This window comes from Cyclopterus lumpus, chromosome 8 (genome assembly GCF_009769545.1).
Source record: "Cyclopterus lumpus isolate fCycLum1 chromosome 8, fCycLum1.pri, whole genome shotgun sequence".
Classification (NCBI taxonomy): domain Eukaryota; kingdom Metazoa; phylum Chordata; class Actinopteri; order Perciformes; family Cyclopteridae; genus Cyclopterus; species Cyclopterus lumpus.
In genome coordinates, this window is record NC_046973.1 from 20416921 (window position 1) to 20444125 (window position 27205).

Here is a 27205-nt window from a genome sequence, read left to right on the forward strand (position 1 = left end):
AAAAGCTTTTGCGATGGTGCTTTTTTTTTGTTGCAAGGTTAGAAAACGTCGCATCTCATCACAGCTTTTATTTTGAAATTGTCTACGTGGATATTGGACCCGTGCGCCTCAACACTGCACTTGAATTTTAAATTGGAGGTGAGACTTTGTCTCGGGTGGTCCGGGCAGGTGTCGGCAGCAGTGTGCAAGGTCACACAGGTCACCAGCGCTGGCCCTCAGGTGCTCTGTGGACACAGGAGGCAGTCAGGTTTACACCCCTTATAAACCCATCTGGCCAGGTGTGTGTGTGTGACGCAGTGTGCTGCCTGCAATCCATCGGTTTAAAATGCAGCTTCCAATATTTAATGACACGGCTTACTCATGCTAGACCTCAACGTATACGAATGTTAGCCCCCCATGAGCTCTTAGAGGCGCTCTCGAATTCTATTAAAGGTTTCAACAAGTTTTTAGAAACGTGTTAAAAAAGTAAAAGAAACTCTCCGTTAGTTTTGGAGCTTATGATGTTCATCAGAGGCCCGAGAGCCGGAGCCCAGGGCCGATTGGGGAAAAGGTTGAGTTTTAGGAAAGTGAGGGTTCTCCTCCTCCTCGCCGGGCCTCGGCCTCCTCTCTCCTCCCCCCCACATTGTTGACCGTCTCTAAGTGGTCATTGCCACCAGCCCTAAACTGTTATGTCCACCTGTGAACCTCCAGGACCTCCTCGGTACGACAGTGCATTAAAAACAAGAGTATGCAGCTTTAGTATCGTGTTTAAATATCTGCACTAAAGATGCCGGACAAGCTACAGTCGGAAATGGGAGCACTAAAATGCTTTTTCCTCTTCAATATGTAACACCTTTTTCATTTTCATGATGTGCAAGAAGAACAAACCGTCATCAACTTGTCTGTTTGTCCCAACATATATATATGAGAAAAAAATAAATGAAAATGAGTGTTCTCTGAAATAGCCGCTGTATTATAAAGTATCCTCTATTGTTCAAAATCATCATTGTAGTTTTCAAAGTGGCCGTGCGTTGGTGGGCAGAGGGGGATCTCTTTATTAAATAAGACCCGGTTTGGGGGCAGCAGCTGGCTGTTCGGCCCCCCCCCAGTTTTCATGAAGCCTTTAGGGAGGGACGGGGGGCGCGAGCCAAGAGCTCTTCATGTCATAAATATCCTCCCTGAATGTTTCAGTGCTGTATAATTACACCTCCTTCATCTCTCCCTTTACCACGGCCTAGTGTGTGTGTGTGTGTGTGTGTACCAGTTTATGTAATGAGGTGTTTTTTTAAATGTCATTGTGTCCTCAGAGAGTCGGTTCTTCCGTGTGAGTAACATCGGCTGCTTTAATCTTTAAACACCACAAAGATATTTTCCATCTTACTGTGATATACCTGTAATGAGTCAACAATTCTGTTCACCTCCATCATCAGTGAAACATTCATGATGTCATACCTGTCTGAGTGCACATTGTGCTGACTAATCACAATTGTTCACCTGACTAGTGGTATTGAGCAGCCTGACAACATATGGGATGAAACCTTTTTATGTTTTCCAGGTGTATATTTGGATTTGTGTTGTGTGTGTCGATAGATGTTGATTCTAAATATTTGGAACAAGTTGACCCACACGAATCTTTAAATATTATAACCCTTAATGTCAATTGTTCCCCGTGGTATTGAACGTTTTTATTGAATATCGTTATTTTTCAAGGTATCGCAATGAAGTTAGAAATTCCAGCATTGCGACGACACTAATTCGTCTACGATTCTGCAGATCATTGCTACCTCGTATGATTTTCAGCCCACAAAACTTAAAGAAACGCATATTCCTCGGCCCAGTACTTATATCGTGGAATTTTAGCAGACTTGTGAAACAAAGACTATTGTTCTGATCTGCCAGAATAAGCTATTTGAATTACTATCAACCGCGGTAGTGAAAATGAATCCTCCGAGCACTAATGGCATAAGCACCGTGCCAGTGGCCCTTCTCTGCCAAGCCGAGACACGAGAGAGCCGTGGATTGTTTTGCTTATTGCTAAACGTCTTCCACTCGGACGACTCGTGGAACTCAGCGTTGGGTAACGGAACGACGCGGCGGCACGCTGCACTGTCGGAGAGCCCCTTGGTGCTCGTGGCATAATGACACAATGAGGTAGTGAGTAAGAAAATACATCGAATACACAGCGGTGTCGTGGGAGAGGAGAACGTCAACGCCGACGAGGAAGAACAACAAGCAGCTGAAACCAGCAGCCCTGATTTGAGTCCATTAAATACTGAAGCTAACCACATCTTTATGAGCGTCTGAGAGCCATAATAGGCTGTTTGTGTGCATGTGGATCAGAGAGCGTGAAGGCTCGCGTGAGCTTTTCCGTTCGTTCTCGACACAAACGGACACCTCGTGCGTGTTTACGGATACTTGGTGTGTTGTATAACTCGCACACACTGACGTGGCGGTTACATGTTGTTGTTGTGAGCACAACGCGGTTCAGCGCATTACATAAAGTCATTTAATTGTATTCATTTTGACTCCAACCGTGACCTTTGGCGCGTGTGCTCAGGAAAGACGGAGTTGTACAAATTGAAAATAAAGATTTTTGAAATGATATCAGCGAGAATGGTTTGGAAGATAAGGAACAGCCGGGCATTTGCATGGATCCAGTATGTGTTCCTACATGCATGTTCACGTGTGTTGCAGGCAAGTATCTCCACATATCTGAACCATGACACAACCCGTGTCTTCCTCCCGAGGGTGCAGGTGAACTCCCGAGCCCCCTCAGAGTCTGCAGGGTCCCTCTGTCTCTCTCTCTCTCTCTTTCTGTCTGTCAGAACAGCACATCCATTGTTGGGGGGGGGGGAGGGTGTGTCCGCCTTTACATAAGGTCAGATGGGAAAGACAAGATTAATCACTTCATCTGAGATAGGCAGGGGGGGGGCTGTGATAGGCCGAGAGATGAGGGAAATGGGTGGGGCAGCGAGAGAATTAGAGGGAAAGGGTAATTGAGAGGGGAGAGGAAGAGAAAAAGTGACAGGGAGGAAGTTGAGGATGAAGAAAGGGAAAGAGGGACAGGTAGAGACGAGGGGAAGTAATTACCTGCATAAGTGTCTTTGTGGAGCTCACCGATGCATTCAGCGGGACGCGGGGCATGGAAAGAGAGAGGTGGTCATGGGTAATTACCTAACCGCAGGTTTACTCACCTTTGATCCTCTCGCTGTGACTGTGTGTCTCAGACTGGAGCCTCCTACTTAGCTGCGTGATGCATCATCATCATCATCATCATCACCATCACCACCGCGAAGGGGCGCATACCAAAACACAACCCATCCCGAGTTAGACGGCACTGAAATACATTTTGTCCCATTTAGAATATATCTGATTTTAACATGATTCATGTTTGTGGATTTTCAAAGAGACTTTTCTTCTTCTTTTTTTTTCTATGGTAATTGTTTTCATAGTCTACACAATATTAGTTTTTCGTGACCAGCTTCCTGAATGAACGGACTCCGTGGCGAGAGCAGGTGCTCACAGATGTGAGGAGAGTTGAGGGCAGATGTTGCTCTGACTAATCACCATCAAAGCGTGTGTGTGTGTTTTTGTGTCGTACGACCGTGCCAATGTGCATATTTTTATCGAGAATGCCCGTGCTCAAACGTGTGTGTGTGTCTGTCTATCTTTTAGCCAATGCTTTTTACACTTCAAAGAGAACGTGTGTTTTTATGCACACAAGTGTGTGTGTGTGTGTGTGTGTGTGAGTCAGTGGCCAGCTGCATTGCACAGGGCCTACCTGTTGGTGTAGCTGGCCCAAATCCACCTTCGTCTGGTCACTTCCAAACCACTCGATGACATCCTCAGATCTCGACCCCAAAGTCTGTTGACCTGCAGTTTTTTTTTTTTCTTCTTTTTTTTGGCAAGGATCATATAAAGCAACACTTTTATGTCTGTAGTGAGCAGCACGGTGTGTTTGTACTGTCACGAGCTCAGCAGTATTCAACACCCACACATTATTTTGTACAAACCTGTGTGTTTTCAGACGCACTGCTGCACACATTCTGTGACACATGTACTTCATATTCGAGGAACGTGCTCAAACTTGCCCCACATTCACTCAGCGGGTCTTGTATGTCTTTGATATGCCGGACCCTCTTATTGTTTTTTCTATATTTCTCTATTGGACGGATGGTATGCAACTGATTAGACAGATAAATATACCCCGAAGGTGCGAGACGAGCAGAGAGGAAGGATACAGAGTTTTCTCTTGTCCCAACACATCTCTTTAATCTGCAGAGGCTTCGTGCATTTAAACGGCCCGATTAGGAACAGTCTTAACGAGCGCTTTTCCTGCAGGGCTGAAACACAAATTAAGTGCTTAGGCACAGCCAACATTTTGTTTGTTTTCTCAGCGCCTCTTTCAAAAGATATACGGGGTTTGAGTCGGGTTGAAGCCCACGTTTAGTCCTCATACGATGTAAAGAGGCGGAGAGCTGATGATGATAATAATGTCTTGTGTTTGGAGTCAACTGAGAGCTAAACACCAGCAGTAATAGATACGTGATAATAAATGACATTGTCCATTTCTTTTGAGGGAATTCATGCTTTTGAGATGATCTGGTTTTAACTGAAAATAGTAGTTTGTGTGTGTGGATGATAAAGAAAGTGTTAGTGCAAGTTTGTGTGTGTGTGTGTGTGTGTGTGTGTGTGTGTGTGTGTGTGTGTGTGTGTGTCTGATGGGGTCATCCAGAGTTCTCAGGCCCGTCTCTGGCTGTGCTGCCGGGCGAGACGAGACGGTGTTGGTAGCTGCCCGGTCTTTCCCATCATGACGCTCTCCCTCGGGACACACTTTTGTCAACTATTAAGAAGATCTCTGGCGTAAAATACCGTAATGTGTGTTGGAAATAACCACGTTCTCCCTCCTTTCTCCCCCCTCTCTGTTTCTCCTTCAGTGACATATTTGATGCCATGTTCCCAGTCACCCACATTGCCGGGGAAACAGTCATCCAGCAAGGTATGTGCAACTGTTTAATAAGAACTTCTCTGTGTTCCAAGTCTTTAGTTTGCTGTTGTGGTGCCAACAGCTCACTCGTCTTGCCTCATTGGATTCCTCCGCCCACCTGTGTTCCATGCAGCCCGAGCTCTGCCTGCATTGGTTCTGTTGCGCTGCCATAAAAATAGGACCCGATATCGAAAAAAAGCAAATTGCATCTGGCGCTCTGGTTCATTTGGCCTACGCCTTTCCGTCTCTTCGCCCCACACACTCGGTCTCGACGCCTTCGCTGTAGACGTCCCTGGACTTTGAGGGAACGCAGAGCTTAGCGGGGCCAGACTGTGTTTCCAGTACCCCTCACCCCTAAACTCCTATCGCATACAGACATGGACATGTTTAATCACATATTTGAAACGCACATTCTCAGAGACAAATGCCCACTTCCAGATAATGCTGTGTTCACACCTGCACAGCATCACGTAGCCTATACTTGTGGAGCATTCCACACAAACACAGACGTTAAGTGAAGTAAAACTATCGGCTGTTTGGACAAACACTCGCTCTGTCACTCCCACCCGCTCCGAGACAGCATCCAGAGGTATATCAGTCCTAATTTGGTGATAATAAAGTATAGCTAACTGCGTAGGGCCCCCAGTCCCAGACAGCCCATTGTTATATACACTATAGAGTATGGTATACAGTATATAGGGCGCTGATGTCATTGCTAATGTCTGGACGACTGTACAGCTTAAAGAAAACACCCCTGGCCCATCACACATTATTCAGGCACAGCTAAGAGTTATCATTTTTAAAGCAAAATGAAGTTTTCATCGTGATCTATTTAATATGCTGTATCGGGTTCATTTTATCAGCTGCTGCTGACATGTATCTAATTTAGCAGTTATCAGCGGGCGACTGTGGGTCCGTCTTTCAATCAGGGGGTTGGCGGTTCAATCCCCGCCCTAGTCCATGTGTCCTTGAGCAGGACACTTAACCCTGCAGCTGTGTCTACGGTGTGTGAATGTAACATGGTTGTAAGTTCGCTTTGGATTAAAGCGTCAGCTAAATGACGTGTAATGTAATGTAGTCAGCAATTGTTTCTCTGGTTCAAAGGAAAATATTATGCATGATTTGAAATAACAATCTTCAACACGGACTCTGTTGTGAAAGATGGACGTGTCTGAGCTAATGGTGCATCACGCTGCATTGTGGGTACGGAACGCCCCCCGAGGCTGAGGACGCAACGCATGTTTTCAAAGAACCATTAACAGTGTTAACGGCCATTAGCATGTGTTGAAACTAGGCCACACTGACGACGTGTGTGTGTGTGTGTGTGTGTGTGTGTGTGTGTGTGTGTGTGTGTGTGTGTGTGTGTGTGTGTGTGTGTGTGTGTGTGTGTGTGTGTGTGTGTGTGTGTGTGTGTGTGTGTGTGTGTGTGTGTGTGTGTGTGTGTGTGTGTGTGTGTGTGTGTGTGTGTGTGTGTGTGTGTGTGTGTGTGTGTGTGTGTGTGTGTGTGTGTGTGTGTGTGTGTGTGTGTGTGTGTGTGTGTGTGTGTGTGTGTGTGTGTGTGTGTGTGTGTGTGTGTGTGTGTGTGTGTGTGTGTGTGTGTCAAATATTTGCCTGCACTCTCAAGCATAGGCGGATTGAAAGGGCGCAAAACAAAGACTCCACCAAAAGTGTGTCTGCATGTGTGTGTGTGTGCTTCAATGTGATAAAAGACAGGAAGAGTAGAAGAAAGAAAGACAGAGCGCGAGGGAAGTGAAAGAGAGATAGATGAGATGAAAGAGAGGGATAGAAGAGGGCCAGGTTGCAGCAGTGTGTGTGTGTCTCCAATGGGACAGACCATCAGACAGACAAGGAGCGTTTTCTGTGACAAATGGAGCTGTGTGATTAACGAGCACTCTCCACTCAGTATTAATTAGCCGTGTGAACTCCAGTGAACTTTACACACAGGGTGCTCTCAGCCTTTCAACTCTTCAGGTGAACACACACACACACACACACACAGTCGTACACGCCCTCACAAAATGCACACACGCATGCATACGTGTGTCATGTAAATCATGCACCCACTTGTCCCTCTGAATGGAGTTGCATGTGTCTCAGTGGGAGAGCTCCGTATGTGGCTGTCGGTCCCTTTTCATAATTCCCCCTGAGCCCCATGTAACGGATACCATAATTAAAGCTTCACCATTTATCAGCCTTATCTCCAGACGAGATGCTTTTAGTGGACATCAACCGACCAGATCCCACGGCTCTCTTCAAGGGTCAGCAGAAAGCCCAGCATGCCCCTGTCAATGACGGGGAACCAGTCAGCAAACCAGGCGACATTTTACGTTGCCAGTCGTGCTACTTAGCGATTAGTTAGCCAGGTGAAGGAATCACAAAACAACAAACAGCTCCAGCTGTAGATCTGAAGCCAAGTCAAGATATACACGTGTTAGTAATATTTAGAGGTGCTAGCTTTGGACAGACCCAGATTGTTTTCTCTAGTTATTATGCTAAGCTACTATAAGCTAACTGGCTGCTTGCTCCAATGTACAGACATGAGATTGGTGTTGATCTTCAGCAATTCTGAACTATTCTGTAAGCAAGTGAGGATCTAAGGGCACCGAGTTTTCTACTGAAAAGCAGAAATGTCCGGAACAGAATATAATAAGCTGATGTCTGTGGTCGCATGAGTCTGTGTACTTTACATTGAGTCTGTCCCTCTGCAGGCTCAGACTATAAGCAGCGGTAATGAGCATTGCTGTTTGCCGGCACCATCGTGGACACTTTGTCTGCCTGCAACCTATAAAGGCCCAAAGAAAAAAGAGCAAGACAAGAAATCCAACAGTGATTGTATTAAAAACAAGGGGTGGAAGTTTCTGGATTACTTTTTGTTCCCCCCGTTCCAAGTGTTTGATAAATGTTTTTAATCCCTTATGCACCTGTTTAGGTTTAATGGTTTAGAAATCCTGCTTTTGAGAACTTAAGCAGGAGGCGGAAGTCATAAGAAATTGTAAGCTCACAAACTCCTGTGTCTCTCCCCTCCAGGCGATGAAGGAGACAACTTCTATGTGATTGACCAAGGTGAAGTGGACGTAAGTGGTCGACAGACGCACACACACACACAAAAACACTAATTTCTCTTCACCTGTTTTCAAGGCCAGGCCATAGGAAGGATTTTGAGCCAGCTTTCCCCTCATGTTGAGCCCATGTTCCCTCTAACAACGGACGGTTGTATTGGATTGTGTTTTGTTCGGTTCCAATCTGAACGCTGTGGAGTCCAGCGCAGCGAGCCCAACGTCTCTTGTCTTAGCGAGCCAGACGCAGAGCGATAGAGTTAAGTGCAGAGATAAAAAAAAAAACAGGAGCTGACGGGAAATTAAACAGGAAGTGACCTTATCCGCTTACGGCTGGGAAAGAGGAGAGAAGCAGGTCGGCAAGCTTGGCCGAGCGCGCTCTGCCGGCCCACCTGAGAGACGGACGTGTACGGAGATGGATGCCTTGATAGAAACGGTGTTAAATGTGATTAGATAAGTTCCTGGTGAATCAGTATTGGCTGTGTTCCCCGTAAAAGATGAGGCACGAGATAAACACTGAGATCATCCGGTTTTATCCTTGAAATCAAACTTCTTGAAGGCCTGATGAAACTTTGCCCCTTTTTTAGTTTTTAACGTTGTTTTGTCCACAAAAGTTGTTTTTTTTCTTAGTGTTTGAGCCGATATTCAGTCACAATAAGGAGAAGATTATTTTAGATTTTTGCCACTAATCCTACAATGTGTGTCTGGTCTCTTTTCAACCAGTCAGTGTTGAAGCCACTTTCATCACAAGTTGGTCCATACGACTGTAACTTTAAAACCTCATATAATACTTATTTATTCATAACAACCCTAATTTTCATAGGTGTTGATCATTTCCTCAACTAGAATGATTTTTTTGTGATTTATACACCGTGTGTGTCTTATGTAGGTTTGCAATTACGGTACATAAGCTGTAATAAAGGCGGATAACTGCCAATTACTGCGAAAATAATAACAGTAGCCTGATAATCTAGTTTTTTTAAATCATACTCTTCCATAAAACTGTCTTCATGTTTGCTTTATTAGCTTCACAGTTGGTATGGAGCTTAGTCCGGCAGCTGCAGCATCACGTTGTGTCTTTATTGTCCGGCCGGCTCTGGACTTCAACCCCTTTCCGTCTAAGGCATCTGCACCCAGAGCCAGGATCCTCTCACTCTGCACCCCTTGGCCTCAGTGCTCATCTGAGTCTCCTTCACCTCTCCCTACAACCCAGCCCTCTCTATCTGCAGACATCTCAGGCACTGAACTACTTCAAGCTCAAAGTCGCGGTTATTAAAGTCATTAAAGATGTCTCTCATTAGACGGGGGTGTAAATCTGCTGGCATCCGATAAACTGCCTAAAACCAATGTCACTGATGTAAAACACCCGCCTGGACACAACTGTATTCGGTTACAGACTGTGGCCTGTATTTGTTTGGGTGCACCACAAAGGAAATTAAAGCTTTCATTCCAAATTGTGAGATGATCTTGTTGGAAAAAAAAAAATTAAATATGGAATATCTGGTAACCCTAAAGTTCCCCCTGTTTAGCATACAAGCAGTATACAAATATTAAATTGCCCACTTAATAATGTGGAACAATATAATGTCGCTGTGAGTCTTTATACTTATTAAAAAGGCCCCGCCCCCTGCCCGGATGTCGTCCTCTGCGTCGACCTCTAAAAGAACGTAAACGCATCCAGCCGAGAGCAAAGATCTGACAATACTTTGACTTTATTGCAAGAAATTATCCTTATTTTATTATTATTATTATGATAATGATGACGATTATTTATTATGATTATAGTTATTATCGTAGATGTGGCATTTGGGAATGCAGTGAAATAATTGCTGCCCAATAGGCAAAGAGACATAACTTCTCTCTCACACACTGCAAATGAGTCCACACAGACATCCATGGACACACGGTCTCCTCTTCCACCTTCCAGGACCGTTGATTTGATGCTTTTTAATTACATCACCTGTTGATTTGATGCTTTTTAATTACATCACCTGTTGATTTGATGCTTTTTAATTACATCACCTGTGTGGCTCAGTGACAGCGACTTGAATCGTTTCATTATGAGCTCCCTTTTGCTTTTAATGCATCGTGCAGCACACTTACTTCTTACTTCAGTCCTTATGAACAACCTTTTCTGCACATTTTTGCTCCGGCTTTTCTCTTCCCGAACCAGTTGGGACACAAATGTTGTGATTGTTCGTGTGTGGGAGCAGATTTACAACAATGAAGACCGAACAAAGACTTTCAGAATGGGAAACTAATACTAACTAAATACTATTACCTGTGCTGTATGCTATGATGTAACACTTTTGCAACACTTGCATGATTGTTCTTCTGTGGTCGACGTAACCGTAGCCAGCACTCTGCGTCTCTTTGAAGCCCTCCCTGTTTAGAGTGAAGGATGAGTCCCTTGTGGTCTTCTCTGAGCCTTGGATAATGGCTTGCAACAATTCTGGCAATTCACTGCCACCGGAGGGATAAACCCTCTCTCCCTTCCTCTCCTTTCTCCCTGTGTTATTAAGTCAACAAGACGGTGGATAGTGTGTCGACAGGTGAAACCGTAACGGCCCCAGAGACGGCCTGAACGAGTCTCAATGAGCTTGTATTGTCTGTCGAGCTACAGCGGCTGGCCTAAATAGAGCTGTGCATGTGTGTGCGTGTGCATGTAGGTGAACACGCGTTCAAGTGCCCTATGCGGACCAAGAAAGTCCACTTCTGTCCTCCCATCATTCACAAATCAAAGGCAAGGTCCCAACAAGACAGGACGGATGAAATAAAAGGGATGGCTGGAGAGATAGGAGGGGTAGAGGGCTTTGTAGAGGGTCTCATTGGGGGGTTAGAGGGGGTCGAACACTTAGGGACAAGCCCATTCAGTATTTCAAACTGCTAGTCAACTGAGTAGAGGTAGAGGGGGAGGAGAGAGTTTGAGGAAGGGGTCTCAGGATGGGTAGAGGAGTTGAAATGACCAAAATAAGGACATTCTTCACAGTCTACCCAGCTGCGATTGACACTCTTCAGAACCATTTAATGTGGTATAACACCCGTTCCATCGCTCTGTTTCTGGTCCTCTCTGCAGGTTTATGTGAACGGGGAGTGGGTGACGAGTATTGGAGAAGGAGGTAGTTTTGGAGAGCTGGCCCTGATCTACGGGACTCCCAGAGCCGCAACCGTCAAGGCCAAGACTGACCTCAAGCTGTGGGGCATCGACCGAGACAGCTACCGACGCATTCTCATGGTACACACTTCAACACGCCTACCACAGCCTAGGCTAATTCCACCTGGTTGGGCAGCCATTGTTTTAAATGTAGTATTCTTGTTGTATATTGTATATCCTTAAGCTCTAGCAAACATGTGGTATATATTCCTTTCCTCGTAAAACACATTTGTAAACCTGCAATGTTTACATGCATCTTCTTCTTAACCGCTGGTGCATTACAGCTTATCTTGGTTGTTACCAAATGGTGTGAAACCATTGGCAGGAATGTGTATCGTGTCAACAAGATGAACAACATGAGGAACCAGCAAAGAAAAAAACTGCTGACAAACAAAGAAATTCTGGTTAGGACCCTTCGTCTTCCTTTTCTGAAGTGATGACAGACCTCAAACACACACACACACACAATAATCCAGTACGGTAGAAGACTCTCTACATTCTTATCATTTGTCATCCCTCACTTGTAATATTTTAGCGTGCGTTCCTCTGCTTTTAATGTCTCTAGATCTGCTGGTAGATGGAGAGCGGGGGGGGGAAAGGGGGGGGCTGTGGAGCAGCGACAGGGTCAACCCTAATGCCTCCACACACACTTCCAGCTCCAGAAGCTTATCTATCAGGAATGTCTAAATGTTTAAACTGGAAACACAAGGTGCTCGGCCCTAGCTGTCATACTGATTCACACACACACACACACACACACACACACACACACACACACACACACACACACACACACTGCGGGTGCTGTTAGAATGACTACTTTCTGTCTTTGTGACCGACTAAATACTTCCTCAGATGTTCCTCCCACTTTACTCCAAATAAACGAGAGAGCCTCTAATTAACCTCCTAAACGCCCGTGAGCCTCTCAGCCTTCATCAGCAGAGGACAAACGGGTTGAACCCGCAGAGGTCTGTGTTTGGACCTTTCGGCTCAATGTAAAGTTGGCACAGGCCTGCCGAGCACTCATGTCACCTCTTAAGCACATAGTTTAACTGAGGGCACAGTCTGCCCTGGTAACCTTTCTTCTCTCTCTCTCTCTCTCTCTCTTCCTGTCGTTCCTTCCAGCAGCAGGAGGGGAGACGGGGTGAAGCAGAATTCAATTATGTGAACCTGTAGTTAATTATTGCCGTCAATGATTTGTAAAGCTGTTTTTACAGAGCGCGGTATTCTGGCAACGTCGTAGGCCAACACATTGAGCATTCTCTGTGTGTGTGTCTCAGTAAAATGATGCGGCGTGCTTATGCCTGCAGCTAGTTAGTCAGGAGCGCAGGAAGGTGTGCTGCAGCTACCATCAGGTTCACCGTCTGCACATCTGCTTCTCTGACGGATCTCCTGGTGTCATAAGAACTTGTCTGAACAGTTTCAGAGAAGTAGATGAGTCAGTTAGATTAAGTAGATTAGTTGACATACTCTGATTAATTTGATCACATCAAGCAACTGTATCCCTCAAATTTGATCACTTAAAATGAAACTTTATGTAGACGTTCTTCATGAGTTTTGAGAAGTTCACAAAGAATTATGCCAATTTATCTTGGGCTCCAAGTCCATTGTTATGTAAAACTCTTAATGATCTTTAACTGGTTCCAGCCTTAACGTGATGACTGTTAGTTGGACAAACAAAGACCTTTAAAGAACCTCCGAGGGACATTTTTACAATAATTTGATACTTCATAGACTAATCACTTGATCAGTTTATTGAGAAATGATAGTTAATTACAGCCCTATAGAGCCTGCACATGTTTGCACGTGCCCTTGCATGTCAACTGTCGATGATTTTAGGACCAGAGTTTCAACCACTGAGGATGCTGATAACAATATGAACATGTCAGTGATCTTGAGTGGCCTTTATCCAGGAGTGCATGTAGTAAACAATGTAACACCATTCCCTTTGATTAACACTCTCCATTGTGTTGCTGCCAGTCATACAATAGCCGCCTTGTCGTGTCATCTTGGTCTTTAAACACACACAGCTACACACAAAGTAATTAACAGACCGACAAACAGAACACAAGACAAAAGGAGACGAGGAGGGATGATACCAAGAAATGAGGAGACATGTGGGAGATGAGTTTCTCATTGGCCTGAGATGAAGGTGATGGGCCTTGAGGTTTGGTCGGTTCAGACGCACCTCAACTCTTTGATGATTCCACCTCAAAGGCAGCGAGCAGACACAGGCTGGTTCATCTTTAAGGAGCGAACGCAGTACGGCCAACAGGAGGAGGGCACTCGGTGCTCAGGCCCTCACCAGTAGACCGACGGGATGAGAACGGATACAAATGATGCAAAGAGAAGGAAACAAAAGATGTGCACTGACGAAATAAATTGATCAGAAAATTTAGAAAAGTATCATTTTCACTCCATCCACCCTGTTGGCCCACCCATGGGGAAGCTACGAAATCAGGAGGCCAACTCAACATTTGTGAGGAGGGTGCATGTGTTTGTGGGAGATTGTTTAGAGTGTACTTGTGTGAGTGTTTGTATTTGCTTGTTTAATGAGCGTGAAGTTTCGTCTCTGCAGAACGAAACATAAGTGGCAGAACATAAAACAGACTGCACACACACACACACACACACACACACACACACACACACACTCAAATCATTTATGCAGGCTAGAATTCCTTTAATCAAGTTGTTTACGATTTTGAGCTTGACGTTGGCTCACTTGGGAACATTTTCTCCCCTCTTTAAGACAAAATGTGAAATTATATGAAATTAGAGGCAGCAGCGGGACTCGGGCACTTATGCACTAAAGACACCCCGAGCCTCAATATATCATTTCCATATGCAGACGCAGGGCGGACACCATCGTCTCTCCTCTGGTTCCCTTTATGTTCCTGCTCTCTGAGAGTGGTTCTGTGCAATGAAAGAGGAGCAGTTAGGGGAGGGGTTCTCTGGGTCCAGACTTGTTAGGGAAGTGGTTCTCTGGTTCTCTGGGTCCAGACTTGTCAGGGAAGGGGTTATCTGGGTCCAGACTTGTTAGGGAAGTGGTTCTCTGTTTTTTTTAGGTCCAGCCTTGTCAGGGAAGGGGTTCTCTGGGTCCAGACTTGTTAGGGAAGGGGTTCTCTGGTTCTCTGGGTCCAGACTTGTCAGGGAAGGGGTTATCTGGGTCCAGACTTGTTAGGGAAATGGTTCTCTGGGTCCAGACTTGTCAGGGAAGGGGTTTTGAGTCCAGACTTGTTAGGGAAGGGGTTCTGAGTCCAGAGTTGTTAGGGAAGTGGTTCTCTGGGTCCAGACTTGTTAGGGAAGGGGTTCTCTGGGTCCAGACTTGTCAGGGAAGGGGTTCTCTGGGTCCAGACTTGTCAGGGAAGGGGTTCTCTGGTTCTCTGGGTCCAGACTTGTCAGGGAAGGGGTTATCTGGGTCCAGACTTGTTAGGGAAATGGTTCTCTGGTTCTCTGGGTCCAGACTTGTCAGGGAAGGGGTTCTCTGGGTCCAGACTTGTTAGGGAAGGGGTTCTCTGGTTCTCTGGGTCCAGACTTGTCAGGGAAGGGGTTATCTGGGTCCAGACTTGTTAGGGAAATGGTTCTCTGGTTCTCTGGGTCCAGACTTGTCAGGGAAGGGGTTTTGAGTCCAGACTTGTTAGGGAAGGGGTTCTGAGTCCAGAGTTGTTAGGGAAGTGGTTCTCTGGGTCCAGACTTGTTAGGGAAGGGGTTCTCTGGGTCCAGACTTGTCAGGGAAGGGGTTCTCTGGGTCCAGACTTGTCAGGGAAGGGGTTCTGAGTCCAGAGTTGTTAGGGAAGGGGTTATCTGGGTCCAGACTTGTTAGGGAAGGGGTTATCTGGTTTTCTTAGATGCAGACTTGTTAGGGAAGGGGTTCTCTGGGTCCAGACTTGTCAGGGAAGGGGTTCTGAGTCCAGAGTTGTTAGGGAAGGGGTTCTCTGGGTCCAGACTTGTTAGGGAAGGGGTTCTCTGGGTCCAGACTTGTCAGGAAGCTCCTGATGTTCATGGCAGAGGCAGAGAGGGCAAAGTCCCCAAGCCTTTTGGGTGGAGTGGGCCACACACACACGCATGAACATTACCACACAGGTGATGCACACTTCCATTAGTGTGAGCCCAGGAACACTAAGTGAAAGAGTAGCACATACTGCAATTAAGATTTTCTATTTAGTTTTTCATTGTTCTAATATTTGTTGAGTTTTTAAGCCTTAAAGATCACTTGTGGTGTAAGAAAATATTGATGCACTTGAATATCGCAATACATTGCATTGCTTACAGTGAATCTCAACCACTGTGTAACGATACGTATCGGTTTGCCAGATTGTTGTAAAAAAGAGAGAAATTTTACACAAATCATGTATACATGTATAATGGCTAGAAAAGTGTAACACATGGAAATTATAATCTTTCCTTGAAAAATATCTTTTCAATATCAGTTTTTTGCAAGACTCTTTCTTAAAAGAAACTCTTTCAAGTAAGTATTTGCTTTTATAACCTAAAATAGTTCCTTGTCTTAAAAACCAAGACATAATGAGGGCAACATTTTGCAGAATAATCGTAATTACGATTTTTACGACTACTGTGGAGCGCTGCCATCATTCCAGAGAGTGTGTCGAATGGTGAGCGTCTCTCCTCTCTTTGATTCACAGGGCAGCACACTGAGGAAGAGGAAGATGTATGAAGAATTCCTCAGCAAGGTGTCCATCCTCGGTAAGTCGATATGTCAGTTTGAGTTTTACTGTTAACTTCTGCTTTTACAACAGTAGTGGAGTGGATGCCATTTTAAACCTCAGGTCAGAGAGTGCAGGCAGTTCAATCTGCAGAGTTCAACACATAGTGTAGATTAGCACACACAAACACAGGTGCACGTTGTCATCCAGGACCCATAGCTCAGTGTACAGTCCTAATCGTCTCATACCGAAGCCAGTCACACTCTGCCATGTCACTGCGTGGACAATTAAAGAGGACGAGCCTCTCTTCTCCCACTGGAATTTGAATACCACCGGCCTACACAGGCCGTCAGAGGAATGGCGAATGAGATTCATTCAGACTCTCAAACAGAGTTGCGATTGGAACCGACACCTCGTCCCTTTCCACTTGATCGTGTGTGTGTAGTGTATAGAGTAAGGCCGTGCCCCCTGTGCAGAGTTATTAACTGGCTGAGTAAACACATACACTCAATTCAGGTCTTAGGAGAACGTCTCTGTGAGATCCACTCTCTTTTCATGCAGCTCCTTTCTTCTGCGTCTCCCTTTTTGACAGCCTTGTCGAGGCCTGTATTCAAACGCCCGCCTCCCTCCTCCAAGTGCTTTTCCCCTCTTCACTCTTTCCGTCGCTCCGCTCCACCTCTTTGAATTGGAGGAGGGGTAGGAGGCGTCAGTGTTTTAGTTTGTCTTTGATTTTTGAGATAGCCACGAAATTGGGTACAAGCCCTTGATGTCGAGGAGTGAAGGAGGGGGCAAAGACAACTTGTTCTTTGTCTCTCCTCCCAATGGCCCATTCCCCGAGTGCACACTCTGTATGTGGGGTAGCGAGGTGCTCCAAGTGGGTGCAGGCTCTGCGAAGCGTGAAATGTAGGTTCTTTAGTCGGCACATTTGTGTATCGCGTTACACGCCGAGCTGTTAAGGATCACGACTATAGGACCTGCAGCCAGACAGAGGACATCCATCTGGGGGCCGGCAGACACCACGGCCCCACCGGAGGGGACACTGGACACCTCCATCCGATCGGACTTCACCCAAGTTAATCCTCAGAACATTTACACACACAAATAGATACACACCGGGATCAGTTACTGAGCTCGTCGGGAGACAAGAGTCTCAAACAAAGAGATTTAGCTGTGGTTTTACACCTCTATCTCACGTCTTAGTCAAATCAAAACACAGAAGCGTCCTTTCCTCTCCACAAAACTAAAGATGAGGAGTGTTTTCACAGCAGATAAGTCACATTCCATAGGATCGATGTATAGACTTTTAACATTAGGCAACAACAATCTTCTGAATTGTGAAAGCAATTTGGTAAATCTTCTATGTGGAGGTGTTTAGTTATTAGTGGGTCCTCTTTCTATAAATATCAATATTTCAATGATGCTCAAAACTCCTCTGGTTGGAACAATTTTCCCAGTGAAGATGTGTCTTTAATTTCTGTGTGAATACCAACAGCTAGACATACCCCAGGTCCGTACCCCAGGTCCATACCCAAGGTCCGTACCCCAGGTCCGTACCCCAGGTCCGTACCCCAGGTCCGTACCCCAGGTCCGTACCCCAGGTCCGTACCCCAGGTCCGTACCCCAGGTCAATAACCCAGGTCCGTACCCCAGGTCCGTACCCCAGGTCCGTACCCCAGGTCCGTACCCCAGGTCCGTACCCCAGGTCAATAACCCAGGTCCGTACCCCAGGTCCGTACCCCAGGTCCGTACCCCAGGTCCGTACCCCAGGTCAGTACCCCAGGTCAATACCCAAGGTCCGTACCCCAGGTCTGTACCCCAGGTCAATAACCCAGGTCAATAACCCAGGTCTGTACCCCAGGTCAATAACCCAGGTCCGTACCCCAGGTCTGTACCCCAGGTCCGTACCCCAGGTCCGTACCCCAGGTCCGTACCCCAGGTCCGTACCCCAGGTCCGTACCCCAGGTCCGTACCCCAGGTCCGTACCCCAGGTCAGTACCCCAGGTCAGTACCCCAGGTCCGTACCCCAGGTCTGTACCCCAGGTCAATAACCCAGGTCCGTACCCCAGGTCCGTACCCCAGGTCCGTACCCCAGGTCAATACCCAAGGTCCGTACCCCAGGTCCGTACCCCAGGTCCGTACCCCAGGTCCGTACCCCAGGTCTGTACCCCAGGTCAATAACCCAGGTCTGTACCCCAGGTCTGTACCCCAGGTCCGTACCCCAGGTCCGTACCCCAGGTCCGTACCCCAGGTCAGTACCCCAGGTCAGTACCCCAGGTCAGTACCCCAGGTCAATACCCCAGGTCCATACCCCAGGTCCATACCCCAGGTCCATGTCACTGTGCATGACAGCTGTCTGGTACCGTTAGTGCATGTTTTCTATCACAGGACTTTTCATACACATCTAGAGCCAAGATGTGTAGCTTCACTTATTGTCACTTATTTAATGTGTTCGTTTTAATAATATATTGAATTCCATTCAAATGTATTTCATCTTAACTTTATTATTATAAACCCGTGCAATGATATTTCTCTTCCAATCCCTGAAGTGTAACTGAATCACATTTTACAGCAACATTAGATCATCTCACCACTTAAGATGTATTCCAGCCACTGAAAGAAACATTACTCTTTGTTTATCTAATAACAGTTTATGCCATAGCTTGTCTTTGTGAATGAGAGTTGAGATCTTTCTGTTATGTTATGGTCAGACACAGGACAGCTCTCTGTCACTACACCCCAGAATCAGAGGAGCTGAGGTCCTACAGATTAAGGAGTTAGTGTGGAGCTGTTTTTGCTCCAGGAGGCTCCGTGATGGGAGGGAGGAGGCAGGGGGTTCTGCGGCATAATGGTCCCTGATGAATGACTGGATTAGCCCGAGGTAGGAGTTATCGCTCCCAACAGCTTACTGGACTCGAGCAAGAGACATCCTCTCAGACCGTGGAACACACACAAACACATCGAGCATTTGTGCATCTACTGTCGCGTTCATCCGGGTAAATAGCACATTGTTCTGCTATTCACAGAGTCTTTGGATAAGTGGGAACGTCTGACTGTGGCTGACGCACTGGAGCCGGTTCAGTTTGAGGACGGAGAGAAGATAGTGGTGCAAGGAGACCCTGGGGATGACTTCTTCATAATTACAGAGGTAAGATCTGTGTGTGTGTGTTACTGTTCCGTACTCGTAGGATGGGATGTGTGCAAACTTTCTTTGACCGTCACATTTCCTACAAGCTGTGCGCGTTGACACACTGGGCCTCGAGACCGCGTGTGTGTCACCAGGTGGGCACTCGGGTTGATGTACATGTAATCATGCAGAGGCGTTGGTGGGCCAGTTATACAGACTACCTGGTGGTTTATCTCCCCCCTCACATTGCAGGCTTTGTGGAGCTGGGGCCCCTGGCACAGCGTTGTGAAGGGTCCCCTGCCTGTCATCCTAACACACTTTTGATTAACTCCATTTCACCAAGTCAAGAAGACCCTGTCTAGAAGGGCGGGGGCCCAATCTGCTTGTCCTTGCCTCCTACACCCATTTCTCATTCTTCTTACGTGAAGGTTCGTCTCTCAGTCGGTTTCTCTGTCCATCTGATGTCTAATATTCGGAGTGAGCAGTGCATTGGTTACAGTGCATGAGAGGTGCTGAGTGATGTATCGCTTCTTATCCCTCTTTTGGTTCTCTCTCTACATCTGTGCCCCTCCGGCACGACGCTCCTCCTCTCCAAACGTCTTTCATCTATCCTTTCATTCTCACAGTTATGCCTCTCTTTAAAGTTATGTTGTTGAAGTATTTTATCTTATCCATCACATTACAATTGAAATGCAACAGTTATTATGAAGGTAACATTCTGACTTTATGATGGTGGTCATGTCGGGTGAATTGTGTAGAAGTTTTTTATACATTAAATCCTAAAACAGACTCAAACAATGTATAACATCAATACAAGAAGGGTCGTGCATGCAGTGAAAGGGAGTTCAACATGCTAACATTAGCCACCATAAGCTCCTGGTCATACCAGACCATGGACTGCATATAAGAAGTAGATGCCGTGACATCACCCATTGGTTTGTGGACTGTTGTTTTCAAGCTTCGACGCCGGCATTTTGGCCGTCGCCATCTTGTTTTCCTGCAACAGGTGAGCGGAAGTGACCACATTTTGACTTTGGAGGAGTGTTTAGAGACTCTGGGAGCAGCAGCGACCTGTCAATCACGTGGTAGCCCACCCTAAAGCCTACCCTGCTTTATGGTCTATTTCATTCTTCATGGGACCACAATTTACAAAATAACATCATGCTGTAATGAAGAAGACTTGAAACTATTGATGGGGACCATAATGTTTACCATGTTTACTGAGGTAATACATCAAGTGAGAAGTAGAGTCATTTTCTCATAGACTTCCATACAATTAAACTTATTTTTGCAACCAGAGGAGTCGCCTCCTGTTGGCCAGTAGAGAGAATGCAAGTGTAAGGCATTCAAATAAGGCTGTAGCAGCAAAAGCACGAGTGTATGGAATTGAGTGTTATTTTTCATATATAAGAAGAAGAATGTTTTATTTATTTATGTTTATGTCTTGAAAGTGGGCACTCATAAACCATTGATTCATATCAAATCTAATGTGTCCCAGTCCAAACATTTATAGACTGCACTGCATATATATCTTGTGTTGAACTCACATTATCCACTGTTGGTCAAGTTCAAAGCCAAGTCCAATTAGCGGCTCCTGAAGCTGCAGAAATCCTTTAAAAGCCTGTTGGACTGCAGAAAATGAACCCGATTGGGGTTCAGGACACAAATATAGCTTTTTACCGTAGCAATGCACAACTCATCAAACTGAGACTTGTACATCTCAGAGAGAAGGAGGAGGACAGAATCTGGGGGATTATAGGACGGAGAGGGGAAGGAGGAGGACGGGCATGGGGTCTTAGTAGGCCACCAGTGTGTCACAGCACACTGAGTCTTGTCTCTTTCTTTAATCCCTTTTCCTGCTCCCCTGTCCATCTTCCATGTTCCTCTAAGCTCTCAGACTCACCCTGCTTTGCTTTCTCTCCGTCTCTCTCCATCCCTCGTGCAGCACTGGCCTGACTTTCCCAGAGCGGGTGGACTGTGGTGGAATGTGTGTTGCGGACTTTCACACGGGGTCAGGAGACCCAGCCTCCCGAGAGGGAGAGAGGGAGAGGGAGAGGGAGAGAGGGAGAGGGAGAGAGAGAGAGGGAGACAAAAAACGGGCAGAGAGGGACAAATGGGGAGAGAGGGTTTGATTCGAGGACCACTAGCAAGGAGGGAGAGAAGGATTCTGTCGGGCTTGTCGCAACTTTTCCTCACTCGCCATCCTCTCTTCTTTTTCTCCTTTTGCACACCTTCATGTTCAGCTCAGTCAGAACGACCTCGTTCTTCTCATCTGCCCAGAACAAAAGCCCACAAACACGTATCATGGTGGTGCTGATGGGGGAGTATTAACAAAGAGGAGGTACAGAGACGTCGCTTTTTTTTCTTTTTTTTTTTTTTTTGCCAGCCGCGAGGAATGGGGCCCTAATGAAAAGTCCAATGTTTACATTTTTGTGCTCTCACTATACAAACAAGCCTTTACAGAACTCCAGGACCACGAAGACTCATCCTCATCCTCATCTCCCCTGCGTTTCCTCCCCTTTTTCAGGGCGTCTGCTCCTCCTCACCCAACATGCACCCTGTTTTCCATGCTCTCACAAGGGCCAACTAAAGGGTCTTTCGATTGCGACGTGAATCAGACCCACGACTCAAGTCAAAGTTATATGACCCAAGATGGCGTCTGGATAACAATCGAGTACAATCGGGCTGTTCATCCCCGTGACGTCCTCATCTCCTCCCATCATCAATCTAAACAGGAACTTAATGTGCCGTCTCGTATTTGACCCGACGCCAAAGTAATCCCACTGAGGGGATCCACAGGATCCACAGGGAGAGAAATCCTCTGTGGGTCATCGACAACATATCGCCTGTTACTGTAACCCATTTGTATGCAGTCCAATTTAGCTAATGTATTGCCTTCGTAGACTGAAGATCGGCGTGTGTGTGTGTGTGTGTGTGTGTGTGTGTGTGTGTGTGTGTGTGTGTGTGCACTGCTGGTGCTGGGTGGCCTCGTGAACAGGCGACTCAGGATATCACCTTTCTTCCTCCATCTCTTCTTGTTCCTTTCTCTCTCTCTCTCCGTTCTCTCTCTCCATCTGTGTGTGTCTGTTGTTGATCCAATGGTTAATACTTCCTCCTTTGACATGTCTCCACGGCTCGCTCTGCGTGTGGTGCGTATGTTTATGAATGCATACGAGTCGGGGTGAACGTGTGTTATCTGACCATCAACGCCACGTAGTAGTGATCATGCATCACTCCCGATCTGTTGGCTCACACTCGTACCGTTTCCTTTCTCCTCACTCTATTTATGTGACTTCATTCATACTTTCTGTTCATCTTCTTCTTTTCTCCGCTGCTATCTTGTGGTGTTTCCAGTCTTTCGCACCCGATTTGGACGCCGTGGTGGGGAGGAGCTCCGATGTTTATAAAAGAAATGTGTGCGGAGCAGAGCGCCGCCCCTGGGGTGGCACAGTGCATGATGGTTATCGGGACCACACCAGGAGAGGCCTGTTTACGAGAGGACTACTGTACTTCATGGTGCTGCACTGTCTCACATTCTTTGTTTGGACATGAATGGAAAGGAGAGGAATCAACCGGTTGTAAACACAGGAGCTTCAGTGACCCCCCCCTCCCCCCCTCATACTTTCCCCATTCACATCTCACTCAAACCGCTTGTTTGGTGGCTGTAACATGAGATGGGCCATGGTGCAGACAAAGTGATATCATTTTACGTACAAAAAATGGTATTAAAAATACGTTACGTCTTGCTGTCACTCACTTCCGAAACAGAACATTAGCCAGATTAAGATCCGACACAAGGCGGTGGAGCTCCGGGAACACTACCACTTTAGTCCACAGGGGGCGCCAGAACCGACACTACCACTTTAGTCCACAGGGGGCGCCAGAACCGACACTACCACTTTAGTCCACAGGGGGCGCCAGAACCAACACTACCACTTTAGTCCACAGGGGGGCGCCAGAACCGACACTACCACTTTAGTCCACAGGGGGGCGCCAGAACCGACACTACCACTTTAGTCCACAGGGGGTGCCAGAACCGACACTACCACTTTAGTCCACAGGGGGCGCCAGAACCGACACTACCACTTTAGTCCACAGGGGGCGCCAGAACCAACACTACCACTTTAGTCCACAGGGGGCGCCAGAACCAACACTAACACTTTAGTCCACAGGGGGCGCCAGAACCAACACTAACACTTTAGTCCACACGGGGCGCCAGAACCAACACTACACCCCCCCCCCCCCTCCCTTCTCCAGAGTTCATTACAAGCACAAACTCACTGAAATATAGCCTCACGTTTGTGTTGCTGCAAGCAAAGAGCTGCCAGTTTGGGGGTCTCATTAAAGCCCATTATATTCATATTTATCATTATTAGCCTGGTCAGCAGAAGGAGGGATTAGAGAGAGGGAGAGAGGGCCGGGGCGGTCGAGTCTGCTTTACGACTCGGCCCAAGACGAGCTGGGAAGTCCCCCTGCTGATTTCCTACCTGCTACCAATTTGCAGCTCAACTTGAGTAAATGTCGAGACATCGAGATTAAAAAACCATATTCTACCTCTGTCAACTCCAAACACCAGCAAAGACGCATATTCAAACATGTCTTCATTCACACACACAAAGTGTGTCAGCAGCTGCAAGTTTGACGGCACAAACTATTATCATCTGTTGGGCAGAGTGAGCGGAAATCCAATTTCCTGTGTTATACTTTTTAGATGACTCACCCACACAACAGCAACCAGCGGGCGAGGTCGGTGGTCAGTCTGTCCAGCAGACATCAGCTGCTGCGGTTCTCACTGTACGTTGGTGTGTACGTCGGGTTCGTGTTTCTCTGTGAATCCTTCAGTGGCGTTGGCAGAAGAGACGATGTGGGTTAGCGACGCCAGTGTTTTAGGGTAATTTAGGGTCACTGTGATCGAGCTCCCTCGCTCTTGGACAATGCCGTTGTTTTTCATTGTGTGGATGAATGGGGATTATGTGATGGAGACGCCGAGGAGTCAGGAGTGTAGATGTGTGTGTTACACTGCGGAAGGAAGTGAAGCAGAACCAATCGCCCCGTTGGAATATCTGAGTCTGAGGCGTCTTGTGTTTCTGCCCCACAGAACAGGTGTCCGGGCTAAATCCTGTGCACCTGTGTTCTAATGAAGCAAAGGAATTCCTCCTTCGGCTTAATCCTCCGGACGACTTTCAGCCCCTCGCTAAATAACTCCTCCTTTTTCTTTCTCTCATCCTCCCCCCTTTTTCTTCCATCTCTTCCCACTTCACCAACATCCCCTTCTCTTCTTCTCATTATTTCTTCTCCTCCTCCAGGGAATAGCCTCTGTTCTGCAGCGCAGGTCTGACAACGAGGAGTACGTGGAGGTCGGGCGCCTGGGACCCTCCGACTACTTTGGTGAGCGGCTCTGGGCCGATGAAGCCCTTTCCATTCCCAGTTTGGCAGCACACGCAACACACACTTTATTATACTATACTTTATTAGCATTACAAATATAATTTGACACAACAATAGCGTCTCTACGAGGTCAAATGTCAGTTCGACAAACCCTGAGATGAATATATAGTCTTCTGGATTCTAGAGGACAATCTGCTGTAATAATATGTTGGTCTGCCATTAACAGTCATCATCATTATGAGTTATATATATTATATTTGTCTTGATGACTGTGGACAATGTGAAAAATGCTCATCACAAGATCCCAAATGTGTTGTTTTGTCTCACCAGCAGGAATAAAACCTGAAGATATTCTGTTTATAATCATATAAAGCAAATATTAATATTGAACGAGCTAAAACAGACATTCTTTGGCATTTTGCTTAAAAATTGGAAATGATTGAAGTTTGATTCTGAAAATAGTTGCCGATCAATTTTCTGCTTTTTGACTAATCGATTGGCATTTCATTTCAGCTGGAAACAATAAATTGTGTTATTCCAAATATATAACATTTCCAACCATTGTTCAATGTCAGAGATCAGAATATGAATACAAATGCTTGGAATTAACCGTCTTTGCATGAACGATTTTAGTTTTTTACTCAAGTGTTCTCTTGTCAATCGTTATTTATTCACAAGTTCTTCTCGCTGTTTCTCGTCGGTCTGCTTTTTGTTTTCCAGAAACAGATTCACGAGTCAGTTTTATATGACCCGAATGCATCAGAATTACACGAAGGCTGAAATCAAATTGGTTTTCAACTTACGACATAATCACGCACACAGAGACATTGTCTTTGACGGTGACCTCCGTGTCTCCTTCCTCCTCCAGGGGAGATCGCGTTGCTGTTGAACCGCCCCCGGGCGGCCACCGTCGTCGCCCGCGGTCCGCTCAAGTGTGTGAAGCTGGACCGGCCCCGCTTCGAGCGCGTGCTGGGGCCGTGCTCCGAGATCCTCAAGAGGAACATCCAGAGGTACAACAGCTTCATCTCCCTCACCGTGTGACGCGTCGGCCCCTCCGGGCGCCACCAGCATCAGCGGCAGCGTTTGGGTCCGTGGGTGGGAATAGGTGAGGACGACGTGGGTTTTACAGCCACAACTACAGGGCGCTCATTTACTGCCTTTCTTTTCCATTTCGCGCTATTTTATTTTATTTTTAATCTTTCCGATCTCGTGCACTTGACCGGTGCCGTCACGTAGCTTTATGTCAAATCCAACACGTACAAATCAGAGTGAGGACAGGGATAATTCAACTCATTAGATACTGTAAATGAGTCAAATATACAGTGTGGTAACTGTATGTGACGCATGCTTCTAGATTGACGAAGAACCGGGATTTTTGCACTTTTGTGAATTCATGAAAGGTAACGGATGAATTCAGGAAACAAAGAAGGATGTAAAGTCATGTTTATGTACAGCAGGAGGAAGCAAGCACACGTTTCTTTTCTTTTTTCCGCTGACTGTTGTTTGTCTTTTTATTCACTTCTGGGAGAGCGTGGTGTCGAAAACAGACCCCCGTGCCCTTAAAACGTAGCTGTACAGGTTGGAAGGAAAGTAGAAACATGGCCGTTTAATTTTAAATGCTTCTTACGTGTGCTTTTACTGCTATTGTCAGTGGGGTTTGTTAAAGGCAGTTCAGTCTGATCCGTGAGCTGTGGGATACCAAAGGAGAGTCCCGTCCTCATACACACACAGTCTGAAACACACTTATGCTGTCTATGCTTACACTGTCTCAGGACAATTTTAATCTTCAACAGAAACACACACACACACGCGTCTTTCCTGACGCTTTTTATTTAGTTGTATTGCTCGATTGGAAGCTTTTGCACCACTTGTAGAGTTTGTACCGACGGGTCAATACAGATGTTTGAATTAGCTGTTTTTAAGACACGACTTACATGTTATGAATATATAAAAGACAGAAGTAAAAAAAAATATACTTGTGTTGCTTTCCTTTGATCTACTGTATTTTGTCAAACTTGCACAACTGACCCATCGACTGATACTGATCGTATAAAATGGGACCTGAAAAGAATCTTTCTATATTCTCTCTCTCTCTCTCTCTGTCTTTCTTTCAACTATCAAATAAAGATAAGCTTCTGAAATCCTCTTGATTTAGTCATTATTTCCTCTTGATCAGCCCCTCCGTGTCCCTGTGTGAATGTCTGGCTAGACTTGACTAGACTTAGCTCTCCCTCTTTCCCTTTATCTCATCTCATGCCCACACCCGATCTCCCCTAAACATTATTTTGCTATTAATCTCCCTTGTCTTTCTCCAAAGTGCAAACTGTCGTCTTCCATCTCACTTTTCACATTTCCATCCTTCAGGTACCTCTTCTCCATCACGGCCTCCCTCTTCTCTGTCTCCCTCCATCCTTCTTACATTAAGCCAAGTGTCAGTCGTCCGTCAGTGTGAGCGGATAGAGTTCCTCCCAGCCAGTTAACACCGCGGTGGACTAAAGCCTCTACAGCTTTGACACATTCCTCTTCATCTTAATGCCCACTAAATCAAGTAAGGAATGTGCCCTCAAGTTGCCAACATTGTGTTCAGTCCCCTCCTCCTCTCACATGCACTTCATCGCTTTGACAACACAAACAAGCATGTGAAATAAGTATTTATCCTCCATCTTTATAGCAATAACATTTTAACACCGCTGACTAACAGGAATGAACGTTTTCTCCTCTTACAATCTGACGACCTTTGAAAAGGACGTTTCAATCATCCGAACTTGAGAAATGGGTCATTGTAGATACCCAAAGGGAGGGTTGATCCATAATAACTATATACATTTTACATTAGAATTACATTTTGTG

At 46.2% G+C, this 27205-nt stretch overlaps 1 protein-coding gene across 1 annotated transcript in view; it reads left to right on the forward strand.

Moving 5' to 3' along the window:
- The window catches only part of prkar1b (protein kinase, cAMP-dependent, regulatory, type I, beta), a 51151-nt gene extending 24651 nt beyond the window's left edge, over window positions 1-26500 (forward strand). The window contains exons 5-11 of the mRNA XM_034540439.1: window positions 4917-4978; window positions 7994-8040; window positions 11099-11257; window positions 15823-15883; window positions 18867-18988; window positions 24274-24355; window positions 25224-26500. Coding sequence (XP_034396330.1) covers window positions 4917-4978; window positions 7994-8040; window positions 11099-11257; window positions 15823-15883; window positions 18867-18988; window positions 24274-24355; window positions 25224-25396 — 706 coding nt within the window. The 3' untranslated portion in view covers window positions 25397-26500. The remainder of the gene's footprint in view (window positions 1-4916; window positions 4979-7993; window positions 8041-11098; window positions 11258-15822; window positions 15884-18866; window positions 18989-24273; window positions 24356-25223) is intronic.
- The last annotated feature ends 705 nt before the right edge of the window (window positions 26501-27205 follow it).